General features: G+C 50.7%; 1 protein-coding gene across 2 annotated transcripts; it reads left to right on the top strand.

Annotated features, from left to right (window-relative positions):
- The first annotated feature begins 769 nt into the window (after positions 1 to 769).
- On the top strand, positions 770 to 15,869 carry GIPR (gastric inhibitory polypeptide receptor). 2 transcript variants are annotated; one of them, XM_075322404.1, is made up of 13 exons: positions 770 to 818; positions 1,245 to 1,341; positions 2,445 to 2,552; positions 2,627 to 2,751; positions 3,043 to 3,146; positions 3,800 to 3,953; positions 5,694 to 5,853; positions 6,215 to 6,275; positions 9,593 to 9,662; positions 10,201 to 10,289; positions 14,987 to 15,125; positions 15,612 to 15,653; positions 15,727 to 15,869. In XM_075322404.1, the coding sequence occupies exons 1-13, from the start codon at positions 777 to 779 to the stop codon at positions 15,847 to 15,849; spliced, it is 1,314 nt and encodes a 437-aa protein (XP_075178519.1). In that variant the 5' UTR covers positions 770 to 776; the 3' UTR covers positions 15,850 to 15,869. The 2 variants fall into 2 exon arrangements, with proteins under 2 accessions (XP_075178519.1, XP_075178518.1); XM_075322403.1 differs by lacking the exon at positions 770 to 818 and having other exon boundaries at positions 1,194 to 1,341.
- The last annotated feature ends 173 nt before the right edge of the window (positions 15,870 to 16,042 follow it).

The raw sequence follows: 16,042 nt of genomic DNA, 5'->3' as shown, positions 1-16,042 counted from the left end.
TGCCGTGACGTTGGCAGGGGTGGCTCAAAGAATTGATCAATTATTTGCTAAAAATCTCATTTTTTTTATTGTACTACAGTTGGAATAAATCTGTGGATTTGCACTTTTTATATGATGCATGCCATTTTCAGATCGTGCTGGCTCCTTTTTCTCTTTCACTATATGAGTGGATGTCACCATGGATGCCTAAGCTGCAATGCCCTGCACATGAGGTAAGTGACATGACTATATCAGGAGAACTATACTACATTTCTAATTGAAGGTATTTGCTCATATTATTTATTATTACACCTTCTACATATTGGGATAAGGTTTTGGAGATGAGAATACCCCTTTAAGTGGCTGGATATTATACTTCAACATTCACAATTTCAGAATGAAAGTTGAGCTCTAGAATGTTCAGGTGTCGCCTGCAACCAACAAGCGCATAGCGCCCCCTGGAGTCTGCTGCAACCACCAAGCAGATTGCACAATTTTCTGTGAACTGAAACTGACAAGAAAATTGTGCCGAACTGAAGCCATCAAATTTAACAAGACACTTAGGAATGAAGAATTAGAACTAGAGTTGTACGGGGACATTCACGCTCCATTGTTCAGCTATTGTGATTTGCTATGGTTTCTTCAAAGGGCGCCCATGATGGCCACCACCTCTGTCACTAATCTTCCATAAGGAGTTGTCCTGATAAAAGGAAGGAACCTCCAAGAAGTGAATCACCATCACCTGTGAATTATTTTTTATCCACAGCAAGGTTGTGATTCTGCCCGAGAACGGGGGGATGTGGAGGCAGCTGACCACGCTGATTCTCTTGTGGCTGCAGGTACAAAAATATGTGGGTGACATGTTATGTGGGTAAGGTTGTGATATGTGGGTGACATGTTATGTGGGTGAGGTTGTGATATGTGGGTGACATGTTATGTGGGTGAGGTTGTGATATGTGGGTGACATGTTATGTGGGTGAGGTTGTGACATGTGGGTGACATGTTATGTGGGTGAGGTTGTGATATGTGGGTGACATGTTATGTGGGTGACGTTGCGACATGTGGGTGAGGTTGTCATAGATTGGTAGCTTTGGGATTTAGGTGATGTTCTTTGTGGATGACAATGTAATCCGTGGGGGACTTATTATGTGGATGTTGTGTTATGTTGGTGACTGTGTGATGTGTGGGGGATGTTGTGTTACATCGGTGATGTAATGAGGGTGACTTTGTGCTTTATTATGACATTGCGTTATGTTGTGGCGCAGTCATGCAGAGCGATAACTGTGCAGGAGACGGTGCAGGCCTGGAAGGAATATCAAGAAGACTGCGAGAAAAAAATGAGGCTGGAGCCTCCCCTGACCGGTGAGAAGAATAGTAATGATATCAAGTAAAACTCCAATCAAAGAAGGAAATGGATGAATGTGTTTGGTATTTGGCTACATACCACCAACATACAACACAGATACACACATACAACATGGAATCGCTACAGGTCTGCAGATAATCCACAAGTCACTCTCAGACGGCCTGTACCGTACACATCGGCTCAGCCGGCTTAGACTATACACACCGGCTCAGACAGCTTAGACTATACACACTGGCTCAGACGGCCTGGACTGTACACACCGGCCCAGCCAGCCTGGACTATACACACCGGCCCAGCCAGCCTGGACTATACACACCGGCTCATACAGCCTGCACTGTACACACCGGCTCAGACAGCCTGTAATGTACACACCCACTGGCTCAGACAGCTGGTAACGTACACATCGGCTCAGACAGCCTGCACTGTACACATCGGCTCAGACAGCCTGGACTATACACACCGGCTCAGACGGCCTGGACTATACACACCGGCTCAGACAGCCTGTAACGTACACACCCACTGGCTCAGACAGCTGGTAACGTACACATCGGCTCAGACAGCCTGCACTGTACACATCGGCTCAGACAGCCTGGACTATACACACCGGCTCAGACAGCGTGGACTGTACACACCGGCTCAGACAGCGTGGACTGTACACACCGGCTCAGACAGCCTGGACTGTACACACCAGCTCAGACAGCTTAGACTGTACACACCGGCTCAGACGGCCTGGACTGTACACACCGGCTCAGACGGCCTGGACTGTACACACCAGCTCAGACGGCCTGGACTATACACACCGGCTCAGACAGCCTGGACTGTATACACCGGCTCAGACGGCCTGGACTGTACACACCGGCTCAGACAGGGTGGACTGTACACACCGGCTCAGACGGCCTGGACTGTACACACCGGTTCAGACAGCGTGGACTGTACACACCGGCTCAGACGGCCTGGACTGTACACACCGGTTCAGACAGCTTAGACTATACACACCAGCAAAGACAGCTTTTTTTGCAGAAATTATGTCTCTACTGTCCGGCAGAACATGTTGTGACCCTGGGATCCGCACTCACATCTTCTGTCCTGATCATTGCAGGAGTGTTCTGTAATCGCACGTTTGATATGTACGTGTGCTGGGGAGACGCTGCAGCCAACACGACCCACGCAGAGCCATGTCCGCCCTACCTGCCCTGGTACCCTGAAGGTGAGAGGATGGGGTGGATAGTAAATAACAGATAATTGGCACTCACCCATCCTCCTTTCTCCTCCACTCCTTAGTAAGAGATGGTCTTGTATTCCGGCGTTGTGGGTCAGATGGTAAGTGGATCCGTGATGATACAGATATGCCCTGGAGAGACCACTCTCAATGTGAGAACATCGACCCCGAAGAGGAGCAGTCACATGTAAGCGGTCTCCATTTATATTCTGTTGATACAGACCACTGCGACCATAAATACCTGTGACCATAGAGAGGACACCTGTGATTGTAGATCCCGAGGTGGTCTGCAGACTTCATGATAAATGGTCCCTGAGTCTTGTATAGTGATGTCTGATAGCTGTCTGTGTGATTTATCTCGGGGGTCTCTCGTAGTCCAGATATACTGTATATATATATATATATATATATATATATGGTGACAGCCTTCAGCTCCTTCGTCGCACCCTGCTGATTGTCGCACCGTTTGTCTCTGCAGCATCAGACCTGGATTCTGTCGCAGCTGCGGGTCATGTACAGTGTGGGATACGGCATTTCTCTGGCTGCGCTGGTGGTGGCACTCCTCATCCTGACTCTGCTCAGGTCAGTGCACTCCTTTATAGGCGACAGCCCGCTATTTCTGGTATAAAGGCGTATCCCTTAAAGGGGACGTGTCATCAAATCAGAAGTGTCCAGGATTTGCTTTTATTTTATTCCCGCTGCTTCCCTGGGTAGTCCGCGTTTTTCTTTTTTACAATCCTCCATACATTTCCAGAGATATGGGCCTTTTTATTAAGTGCTAATTTTATGGTCTTTTCCAAGGAGGCGTGGCTCACAGGGTGATAATGCAGAGCAGCCTAAAGACACGCCCCAGAGGATCCTGTGAGCACCGCCCCTTTTTAAAGACCATAGAAATGAAATAAAAAGGCCCATATCTCTGGAACCAAATGGTGGATTTTATAAAAGTAAAAAGCTGAATACTCAAGAAAACGTAGGAGTAAAATATGAGCAAAATCTGGCCATCTGCGCTTAAAAGCAGGATTTTATACTTCAACACCTATCTATTTATACGTGCAGTAGGTCAGAGCTGGCGTGAAGCTTTTTCTGTCTATAGCGCAGTCGCCATTGTATAACGGATTGTGTGGGACTGGGTTTAGTTTTTACAGCAGTATCCTGAATGGGGTTACTAGACTAGCTAGGATTGTCTCAGGATATATCGAGATATTGGGTTATTCTGATTCTTCCTCGTGTTCCAGGCGTCTCTGCTGCACCCGGAATCTCATCCACTGTAACCTGTTTGTGTCGTTCATCCTCCGTGCGGTGTCACTGCTGACCCGGGACGCTCTGCTGGAGCATCCACATGGTGCCATCCAGGGCGAGGAAGATCTGACTGCACTACTGCGGGAGAGAGTAAGAAAGGAGGCTAACATGCTAAACACATCTGTGTGAGGCGAAGCTACAAGTGTAACAGGGGCAGCAGGCGGAGCTACAAGTGTTAAAGGTGTAGAAGGCGGAGCTACAAGTGTTAAAGGTGTAGAAGGCGGAGCTACAAGTGTTAAAGGTGTAGAAGGCGGAGCTACAAGTGTTAAAGGTGTAGAAGGCGGAGCTACAAGTGTTAAAGGTGTAGAAGGCGGAGCTACAAGTATTAAAGGTGTAGAAGGCGGAGCTGCAAGTGTTAAAGGTGTAGAAGGCGGAGCTACAAGTGTTAAAGGTGTAGGCTGAATAGAAATGTAACAGGTGTAGTAGGTGGAACTATAAGTGTAACAGGTGTAGTGGGTGCAGCTAAAAGTGTAAAATGTGTAGTAGGCAAAGTTGCAAGTGTAAAATGTGTAGTAGGCTGAGCTACAAGTATAATAGTTGTTGTAGGCAGAAGTAGAAGTGTAACAGGTATAGCAGGTGGAGCTAATAGTGAGACACCTGTATGAGGCGGAGCTAATAGTGAGACACCTGTATGAGGCGGAGCTAATAGTGAGACACCTGTAGGAGGCGGAGCTAATAGTGGGACACCTGTATGAGGCGGAGCTAATAGTGGGACACCTGTATGAGGCGGAGCTAATAGTGGGACACCTGTATGAGGCAGAGCTAATAGCATGCCAGGTGGATGAGGCGGAGCTAATAGTGGGACACCTGTATGAGGCGGAGCTAATAGTGCGACAGGTGGATGAAGCGGAGCTAATAGTGGAATAACTGTATGAGGCGGAGCTAATAGTGTGACACCTGTATGAAGCGGAGCTAATAGTGGAATAACTGTATGAGGCGGAGCTAATAGTGTGACACATGTATGAGGCGGAGCTAATAGACGGACACCTGTATGAGGCGGAGCTAATAGTGGAATAACTGTATGAGGCGGAGCTAATAGTGGGACACCTGTATGAGGCGGAGCTAATAGTGGGACACCTGTATGAGGCGGAGCTAATAGTGGGACACCTGTATGAGGCGGAGCTAATAGCGTGACAGGTGTATGAGGCGGAGCTAATAGTGTGACTCCTGTATGAGGCGGAGCTAATAGCGTGACAGGTGTATGAGGCGGAGCTAATAGTGGGACACCTGTATTAGGCGGAGCTAATAGTGTGACACCTGTATGAGGCGGAGCTAATAGTGTGACACCTGTATGAGGCGGAGCTAATAATGTGACACCTGTATGAGGCGGAGCTAATAGTGTGACAGGTGGATGAGGCGGAGCTAATAGTGTTATACCTATATGAGGCGGAGCTAATAGTGGGACACCTGTATGAGGCGGAGCTAATAATGTGACACCTGTATGAGGCGGAGCTAATAGTGGGACACCTGTATGAGGCGGAGCTAATAATGTGACACCTGTATGAGGCGGAGCTAATAGCGTGACAGGTGTATGAGGCGGAGCTAATAGTGTGACTCCTGTATGAGGCAGAGCTAATAGTGGGACACCTGTACGAGGCGGAGCTAATAGTGTGACACCTGTATGAGGCGGAGCTAATAATGTGACACCTGTATGAGGCGGAGCTAATAGTGTGACAGGTGGATGAGGCGGAGCTAATAGTGTTATACCTGTATGAGGCGGAGCTATGAAGATTTTTCGCTGCTCCTGGACTTTGTCTATTACGTTGCTTTTTTATATTTATTGTTGCTTTTTTATGGATTTAACCATTTGTCTCCCTCTTTCCTGCTCAGACCCTGGTCGGTTGCCGTGTGGCACAGACCATCACACAGTATTGTGTAGCCGCCAATTACTACTGGCTGCTGGTGGAGGGGCTGTACCTGCACAACCTGCTGCTGGTGCTGTCCTTCTCGGAGGAGGCCGCGCTGCCGCGCTATATGGTGCTCGGCTGGGGTGAGGGCCTCATGTCTTTATGTTTCAATTTCAAACCATTTTAAGACCTCTGCTGTAAATGTGCTGACCCTGCACTGCTCACACAGAGGAAGGTTTGTTACAATGTGTCAGTGCAGACATGTCTATATTGGCTAAACTCACAAATTTATCTTCAGTCCTAAACTGCATACTGGTAGACTAGACTGGTACATTGTAACGACCCCTCAGCTGTGAGACATTTTAGGGCAGGAGGTTTTCGACTCTAAATATAAACATGAACCTGGGAAATGTCCGTATTGGCCTTGGTGGGCTGGCAGGTGACAGGTGCAGCGCCATCGTCCCTCCCCATCTTCGCTCCACTCCTCATTTCTCTTGGCTGCAGGGGCCCCGATCCTGTTCGTCATCCCGTGGGTGGTCATGCGGCAGTTGTACGAGAACACACAGTGAGTACCACCTATTCCAGATCTCGGGGGTCTCTGTGCTCCAGGTGTAGTGACCTCTCCCCTCATGGTAATGGAGGTGGCTCCAGTGTCTAGACTGAGACCCCCATAATTACTACTATATTCCTTATGTATGAGGGTGGGGGAAGCTTCCTGGAGCTGCAATATTCGGGGAACAAGGAGGGAGGTGCCGTATATGTGGCATGAGGTGCGGTATTCAAGGCATGTGGTGTGAGAAGCAATATATAGGGCACAAGGCACGAGTTATGGTATACAGGGCACAAGGTGCAGTATACAGACCGTGAGGTGTGGGACACTATATGTGGGGTACGAGGCATGAAGCACTTTATACATGGTGTGAGATATGTTATATGCGGTACACGGCATGAGGCAGAGTATATGAAGTGGGAAGTGTGTTATATGTAGCGTGAGGTGCGATATATGAGACACGGTATGTGAGGTGTGATATATGAAGTGGGAAGTATGGTCTACATAACGTGAAGTTGGATATATGAGACGTGAGATGCGGTATATGAGACTTGAGGTGCGGTATGAGACGTGAGGTGCGGTATAAGAGACATGAGGCGCGGTATATGAGACGTGAGGCGAGGTATATGAGACGTGAGGCGCGGTATATGAGACGTGAGGAGCGGTATATGAGACGTGAGGCGCGGTATATGAGACGTGAGGTGCGGTATATGAGGAGTGAGGCGCGGTATATGAGGAGTGAGGCACGGTATATGAGACGTGAGGTGCGGTATATGAGGAGTGAGGTGCGGTATATGAGACGTGAGGCGCGGTATATGAGGCGTGAGGTGCGGTATGTGAGGCTTGGTATATGAGAAGTGAGGTGCGGTATATGAGATGTGAGGCGCGGTATATGAGGAGTGAGGCGCGGTATATGAGGCGTGAGGCGCGGTATATGAGGAATGAAGCGCGGTATATGAGACGTGAGGTGCGGTATATGAGACGTGAGGTGCGGTATATGAGGAATGAAGCGCGGTATATGAGACGTGAGGCGCGGTATATGAGGCGTGAGGTGCGGTATATGAGGAGTGAGGTGCGGTATATGAGACGTGAGGCGCGGTATATGAGGCGTGAGGTGCGGTATGTGAGGCTTGGTATATGAGAAGTGAGGTGCGGTATATGAGATGTGAGGCGCGGTATATGAGGAGTGAGGTGCGGTATATGAGACGTTAGGTGCGGTATATGAGGAGTGAGGTGCGGTATATGAGACGTGAGGTGGGGTATATGAGGAATGAGGTGCGGTATATGAGGAGTGAGGTGTGGTATATGAGACGTGAGGCGCGGTATATGAGACGTGAGGCGCGGTATATGAGACGTGAGGCGCGGTATATGAGACGTGAGGCGCGGTATATGAGACATGAGGCGTGGTATATGAGACGTGAGGTGCGGTATATGAGACGTAAGGTGCGGTATATGAGGCGTGAGGCGCAGTATATGAGACATTAGGTGCGGTATATGAGGAGTGAGGTGCGGTATATCAGACGTGAGGTGCGGTATATGAGGAATGGGGTGCGGTATATGAGGAGTGAGGTGCGGTATATGAGACGTGAGGCGCGGTATATGAGACGTGAGGAGCGGTATATGAGACATGAGGTGCAGTATGTGAGGTGTGAGGTGTGGTATATGAGACGTGAGGCGCGGTATATGAGACGTGAGGCGCGGTATGAGACGTGATGTGCGGTATAAGAGACGTGAGGCGTGGTATGAGACGTGAGGCGCGGTATATGAGACGTGAGGCGCGGTATATGAGATGTGAGGCGCGGTATATGAGACGTGAGGCGCGGTATATGAGACGTGAGGTGCGGTATATGAGACGTGAGGTGCGGTATATGAGACGTGAGGCGCGGTATATGAGACGTGAGGCGCGGTATATGAGACGTGAGGCGCGGTATATGAGACGTGAGGCGCGGTATATGAGACGTGAGGCGCGGTATATGAGACGTGAGGCTCGGTATATGAGACGTGAGGCGCGGTATATGAGACGTGAGGCGCGGTATATGAGACGTGAGGTGCGGTATATGAGACGTGAGGCGCGGTATGTGAGACGTGAGGCGCGGTATATGAGGCGCGGTATATGAGACGTGAGGCGCGGTATATGAGACGTGAGGCGCGGTATATGAGACGTGAGGCGCGGTATATGAGACGTGAGGCGCGGTATATGAGGAGTGAGGTGCGGTATATGAGGCGTGAGGCACGGTATATGAGACATGAGGCGCGGTATATGAGACGTGAGGTGCGGTATATGAGACGTAAGGTGCGGTATGTGAGGCGTGAGGCGCAGTATATGAGACATTAGGTGCGGTATATGAGGAGTGAGGTGCGGTATATCAGACGTGAGGTGCGGTATATGAGGAGTGAGGTGCGGTATATGAGGAATGAGGTGCGGTATATGAGGAGTGAGGCGCGGTATATGAGACGTGAGGCACGGTATATGAGGCGCGGTACATGAGACGTGAGGCGCGGTATATGAGACGTGAGGCGAGGTGTGAGGTGTGGTATATGAGACGTGAGGCGCGGTATATAAGACGTGAGGCGCGGTATGAGACGTGATGTGCGGTATAAGAGACGTGAGGCGTGGTATATGAGACGTGAGGCGCGGTATATGAGACGTGAGGTGCGGTATATGAGACGTGAGGCGCGGTATATGAGACGTGAGGCGCGGTATATGAGACGTGAGGCGCGGTATATGAGACGTGAGGCACGGTATATGAGACGTGAGGCGCGGTATATGAGGCGTGAGGTGCGGTATATGAGGCGTGAGGCGCGGTATATGAGACGTGAGGTGCGGTATATGAGGAGTGAGGTGCAGTATATGAGACGTGAGGCGCAGTATATGAGACGTGAGGCGCGGTATATGAGGAGTGAGGCGCGGTATATGAGACGTGAGGTGCGGTATATGCGACGTGAGGTGCAGTATATGCGACGTGAGGTGCGGTATATGAGACGTGAGGCGCGGTATATGAGACGTGAGGTGCGGTATATGAGGCGCGGTATATGAGACGTGAGGTGCGGTATATGAGACGTGAGGCGCAGTATATGAGACATGAGGCGTGGTATATGAGACGTGAGGTGCGGTATATGAGACGTAAGATGCGGTATATGAGGCGTGAGGCGCAGTATATGGGACGTTAGGTGCGGTATATCAGGAGTGAGGTGCGGTATATCAGACGTGAGGCGCGATATATGAGGAATGAGGTGCGGTATATGAGGCGTGAGGTGCGGTATATGAGGCGTGAGGCGCGGTATATGAGGCACAGTATACGGAGCTCTGACTCCTGTCACTTGTTTTCTAGCTGTTGGGAAAGAAACGACAACCGCTGGCACTGGTGGATCATCCGCTCCCCCATCCTGCTGGCCGTGCTGGTGAGTCCTGACGCCGCAATCCCATCTCACAATGCACAGCTATTACTGGACAGATCTCCAGACATTGTCCATCCCGAGCGTCGCCCCCATATACCGTGTCCTTGTGACACCATCTTGTCTTTGTGCTTAGCTATGAAATGAAATTCTGAGAAACTGAAGATGCCAAGTGCGAAAGATAAAGATCAGAGAAGAACAAACCCAAGATAGATCCTAATAATAACATTCCCTCATATAGCGCCATTAATTCCACAGCGCTTTACATACATCCTCATCACTGTCCCCATTGGGGTCTATATATATTGTGTGAGGGTGGGGGGTATATATAATGTATGGAGTGTATGTATATGGGGTTTGTATACAGTGTGTGGGTCTCTCAGGTGACGGCGTATATTTTGTATGGCTTTTGCTCATGCTTGCGATGGTGAAGCAGGAATCTTCCTGTGATCCGGTGTTGATGGGATCTGACCGTTTCCAGATAATCATATTTTTAGTCCACAGTGCACAGATCTGATTGGATCCTCTTGTGTGATGTCATCAGGTGAACTTCATCATCTTCCTGCGTATCGTGCGCATCCTGGTCCTGAAACTTCGAGCCAATCAGATGAGGAGGAGCGATCGCAAGTACAGGTGATTCTGCAGAGCATTGCATATCTCAGAGCATGATCCTGTACACAGTACACAACCCTGACTGCAGAGCATCATCCCCTGCACAATACAGAACACGTCCCTGCAGAGCATCATCCCCTGCACAATACAGAACACGTCCCTGCAGAGCATCATCCCCTGCACAATACAGAACACCTCCCTGCAGAGCATCATCCCCTGCACAATACAGAACACCTCCCTGCAGAGCATCATCCCCTGCACAATACAGAACACCTCCCTGCAGAGCATCATCCCCTGCACAATACAGTACACAAACCTGACTGCAGAGCATCATCCCCTGCACAATACAGAACACCTCCCTGCAGAGCATCATCCCCTGCACAATACAGAACACCTCCCTGCAGAGCATCATCGCCTGCACAATACAGAACACCTCCCTGCAGAGCATCATCGCCTGCACAATACAGAACACCTCCCTGCAGAGCATCATCCCCTGCACAATACAGAACACCTCCCTGCAGAGCATCATCCCCTGCACAATACAGAAGACCTCCCTGCAGAGCATCATCGCCTGCACAATACAGAACACCTCCCTGCAGAGCATCATCGCCTGCACAATACAGAACACCTCCCTGCAGAGCATCATCCCCTGCACAATACAGAACACCTCCCTGCAGAGCATCATCGCCTGCACAATACAGAACACCTCCCTGCAGAGCATCATCCCCTGCACAATACAGAACACCTCCCTGCAGAGCATCATCCCCTGCACAATACAGAACACCTCCCTGCAGAGCATCATCCCCTGCACAATACAGAACACCTCCCTGCAGAGCATCATCCCCTGCACAATACAGAACACCTCCCTGCAGAGCATCATCCCCTGCACAATACAGAACACCTCCCTGCAGAGCATCATCCCCTGCACAATACAGAACAACTCCCTGCAGAGCATCATCCCCTGCACAATACAGAACACCTCCCTGCAGAGCATCATCCCCTGCACAATACAGAACACCTCCCTGCAGAGCATCATCCCCTGCACAATACAGTACACAAACCTGACTGCAGAGCATCATCCCCTGCACAATACAGAACACGTCCCTGCAGAGCATCATCCCCTGCACAATACAGAACACCTCCCTGCAGAGCATCATCCCCTGCACAATACAGAACACCTCCCTGCAGAGCATCATCCCCTGCACAATACAGAACACCTCCCTGCAGAGCATCATCGCCTGCACAATACAGAACACCTCCCTGCAGAGCATCATCGCCTGCACAATACAGAACACCTCCCTGCAGAGCATCATCCCCTGCACAATACAGAACACCTCCCTGCAGAGCATCATCCCCTGCACAATACAGAAGACCTCCCTGCAGAGCATCATCGCCTGCACAATACAGAACACCTCCCTGCAGAGCATCATCGCCTGCACAATACAGAACACCTCCCTGCAGAGCATCATCCCCTGCACAATACAGAACACCTCCCTGCAGAGCATCATCGCCTGCACAATACAGAACACCTCCCTGCAGAGCATCATCCCCTGCACAATACAGAACACCTCCCTGCAGAGCATCATCCCCTGCACAATACAGAACACCTCCCTGCAGAGCATCATCCCCTGCACAATACAGAACACCTCCCTGCAGAGCATCATCCCCTGCACAATACAGTACACAAACCTGACTGCAGAGCATCATCCCCTGCACAATACAGAACACGTCCCTGCAGAGCATCATCCCCTGCACAATACAGAACACCTCCCTGCAGAGCATCATCCCCTGCACAATACAGAACACCTCCCTGCAGAGCATCATCCCCTGCACAATACAGAACACCTCCCTGCAGAGCATCATCCCCTGCACAATACAGTACACAAACCTGACTGCAGAGCATCATCCCCTGCACAATACAGAACACGTCCCTGCAGAGCATCATCCCCTGCACAATACAGAACACCTCCCTGCAGAGCATCATCCCCTGCACAATACAGAACACCTCCCTGCAGAGCATCATCCCCTGCACAATACAGAACACCTCCCTGCAGAGCATCATCGCCTGCACAATACAGAACACCTCCCTGCAGAGCATCATCGCCTGCACAATACAGAACACCTCCCTGCAGAGCATCATCCCCTGCACAATACAGAACACCTCCCTGCAGAGCATCATCCCCTGCACAATACAGAAGACCTCCCTGCAGAGCATCATCGCCTGCACAATACAGAACACCTCCCTGCAGAGCATCATCCCCTGCACAATACAGAACACCTCCCTGCAGAGCATCATCCCCTGCACAATACAGAACACCTCCCTGCAGAGCATCATCCCCTGCACAATACAGAACACCTCCCTGCAGAGCATCATCCCCTGCACAATACAGAACACCTCCCTGCAGAGCATCATCCCCTGCACAATACAGAACACCTCCCTGCAGAGCATCATCCCCTGCACAATACAGAACACCTCCCTGCAGAGCATCATCCCCTGCACAATACAGAACACCTCCCTGCAGAGCATCATCCCCTGCACAATACAGAACACCTCCCTGCAGAGCATCATCCCCTGCACAATACAGTACACAAACCTGACTGCAGAGCATCATCCCCTGCACAATACAGAACACGTCCCTGCAGAGCATCATCCCCTGCACAATACAGAAGACCTCCCTGCAGAGCATCATCCCCTGCACAATACAGAACACCTCCCTGCAGAGCATCATCCCCTGCACAATACAGAACACCTCCCTGCAGAGCATCATCGCCTGCACAATACAGAACACCTCCCTGCAGAGCATCATCGCCTGCACAATACAGAACACCTCCCTGCAGAGCATCATCCCCTGCACAATACAGAACACCTCCCTGCAGAGCATCATCCCCTGCACAATACAGAAGACCTCCCTGCAGAGCATCATCGCCTGCACAATACAGAACACCTCCCTGCAGAGCATCATCGCCTGCACAATACAGAACACCTCCCTGCAGAGCATCATCCCCTGCACAATACAGAACACCTCCCTGCAGAGCATCATCGCCTGCACAATACAGAACACCTCCCTGCAGAGCATCATCCCCTGCACAATACAGAACACCTCCCTGCAGAGCATCATCCCCTGCACAATACAGAACACCTCCCTGCAGAGCATCATCCCCTGCACAATACAGAACACCTCCCTGCAGAGCATCATCCCCTGCACAATACAGAACACCTCCCTGCAGAGCATCATCCCCTGCACAATACAGAACACCTCCCTGCAGAGCATCATCCCCTGCACAATACAGAACAACTCCCTGCAGAGCATCATCCCCTGCACAATACAGAACACCTCCCTGCAGAGCATCATCGCCTGCACAATACAGAACAACTCCCTGCAGAGCATCATCCCCTGCACAATACAGAACACCTCCCTGCAGAGCATCATCCCCTGCACAATACAGAACACCTCCCTGCAGAGCATCATCGCCTGCACAATACAGAACAACTCCCTGCAGAGCATCATCCCCTGCACAATACAGAACACCTCCCTGCAGAGCATCATCCCCTGCACAATACAGAACACCTCCCTGCAGAGCATCATCCCCTGCACAATACAGAACACCTCCCTGCAGAGCATCATCCCCTGCACAATACAGAACACCTCCCTGCAGAGCATCATCCCCCGTACATTTATCCATAAACCCTGCAGAGATCTCTTGATAAAGTCCGAGTCTCTTAGACCAGAGTCCCCAACTCCAGTCCTCAAGGCCCCCAACAGTCCATGTTTTCAGGATTTAGTTAGTGTTGAGTAGTGATGCGTGAACCCGAACTGTAAAGTTCAGCATCTGTACCAAACAGCAGGTGTTCAGGTCCCGGACCCGGACATAAAAGTATCTGGGGGAGTCCGTGTTACAGTTCAGGTTCGGCCACCCGGATAGTACAACTAACAGACAAAAGGGTTAAAGGGAACCTGTCACCACTTTTTTGGCGTATAAGCTGCGGCCACCACCACCGGGCTCTTATATACAGCAGTCTAACATGCATTACGCGGTGCATGACGCGTCCGACGTCATCCACACTCGCCGGCATTCAGGTCCTGAGCAGGGCAAATCAAAGTATTGTAGTGCGCCTGCGCAGGACCGGCGAGTGTGTATGACGTAGCAGCGTCATGCACACAGGCTTTAGAAAGAGGACGAAAATGGCCGAAAGAGGCGGTGCCGGCACCGGACAACAGAGACGCCCATATGGCCAACCGCATGACCGTTAGGTAATTATTATAAAGTGTTTTTTATGTTCTCACAGCGCCCTGGGCTCTTATATACAGCATGTTAGAGCATGTATATAAGAGCCCACTGGTGGTGGCCGCAGCTTATAGGGCAAAAAAGTGGTGACAGGTTCCCTTTAAAGCAGGAACAATATACTTACCGAGCCTCACCGTGGCGGTAACGCTACTTCCAGGTCCGCTCATCAGTGCTCATACATATTCACTGCTTTCCTCGACCACCGGTGGCCCTGATTGGCTGCCGGTAGGCCACACCCCCACCCTGTCTAACAGCGCATGTGGTTGGCCCACCGGAGGCGAACATCTGCAGGTTTGCTCATCTCTACTGTTGAGGTGTTGGAATCATCCCCTGTACAATACAAAGGAAATGCAGCAAACATGGACTGTCGGAGGTCCTTAAGGACTGGAGTTGGGGAACTCTGGCTTAGACCTTCTCACTCTGCTTCTTAGATTGGCCAAGTCCACCCTGACGCTGATTCCGCTCCTTGGGATCCATGAAGCCATCTTCAACCTGATTCCTGAGGAAAGTGCGACGGGCCGAGTGCGATACAGTAAACTGGGCATGGAACTCCTGCTCAGCTCCGTCCATGTACGATATTGCTGCCGTTACCCTTTTAGATCTGTATTATTCCCATTGTTGCAGAATTTTTTACATCAGATTTCGGCACATTTTGACCTTGATCTAGCACCTATGATTATGGCCTATGCAGACCCCAGTGTCGGCCATAGGAGACAGGTAAGTGTCCTTCATAGGAGACAGGTAAAAAGTTACAGCATTTGTAAGGTGAAGAGGGACTCATGGGGACTGCACCAAGGACCCGCATAATGCTGCAGCCGACTCTGGGTGCAGCTGACTGCGATTCCCTTTATATATGGAGGTGCACTGCTATTGGCTGACTTATCTGACCTCGCCTCCGAGGGGCTTCTCTGTGAGGGGGCAGGGCTGCACCACCCGGGATCTCCTGTCTGGAAGCTCCTAGTATGATAGAGTTGTAATGACGGGGGAGGGGGTGAATACTTTTTCACAACTCTGTAGACCCTACACCATAATGACGTGTCTATCTTTATCCTGCAGGGGCTGCTGGTCGCTGTCCTGTACTGTATCTGTAATAAGGAGGTGAGACCCCCATCTGCTCCTGACCCTCGTTTCCGCTCTGCCCCTCCAGCTTCTCATGTTGTGTCTCTGGCAGGTTCAGGCCGAGCTGCGCAGGAAACTACAAGACACATTTAGAGGAGAACATTCATCATGTGCCCCCAGATCCATGCGGCCTCCCTCCCAGAAGAGCCCACGCTGCAGGGAACCCGAAGTCTGAATATCCAGGGGCCCGGAATATCCAGGGGCCCAGACCATCCTCCTCCCATTTATTTATTGCTTGTATGACCGGTCTGCAGTAAAGTCTGGTACATTTCAGCGAGTGACGAGTGATTGATATTCACTTCACGTCCACACAAATCACTGGTATCAGATACCAGCAACCACATTTATGGTGTCTGATACCGGCGACC

Source organism: Anomaloglossus baeobatrachus, chromosome 9 (genome assembly GCF_048569485.1).
Source record: "Anomaloglossus baeobatrachus isolate aAnoBae1 chromosome 9, aAnoBae1.hap1, whole genome shotgun sequence".
NCBI classification, from domain to species: Eukaryota; Metazoa; Chordata; class Amphibia; order Anura; family Aromobatidae; genus Anomaloglossus; species Anomaloglossus baeobatrachus.
Note: the sequence above shows the minus strand (reverse complement) of the source record. Positions and strands in the feature narration are given on the sequence as shown.

What these genes read in the sequence shown, in the direction of transcription:
- GIPR (XM_075322403.1), top strand. Translation starts at nt 1,194, where the DNA reads ATGAGGGTGACTTTGTGCTTTATTATGACATTGCGTTATGTTGTGGCG. An exon ending in CTATATGGTGCTCGGCTGGG is followed by an intron (nt 5,854 to 6,214) that starts GTGAGGGCCTCA and finishes TCTTGGCTGCAG; the next exon opens with GGGCCCCGATCCTGTTCGTC. An exon ending in CCATCCTGCTGGCCGTGCTG is followed by an intron (nt 9,663 to 10,200) that starts GTGAGTCCTGAC and finishes TGATGTCATCAG; the next exon opens with GTGAACTTCATCATCTTCCT.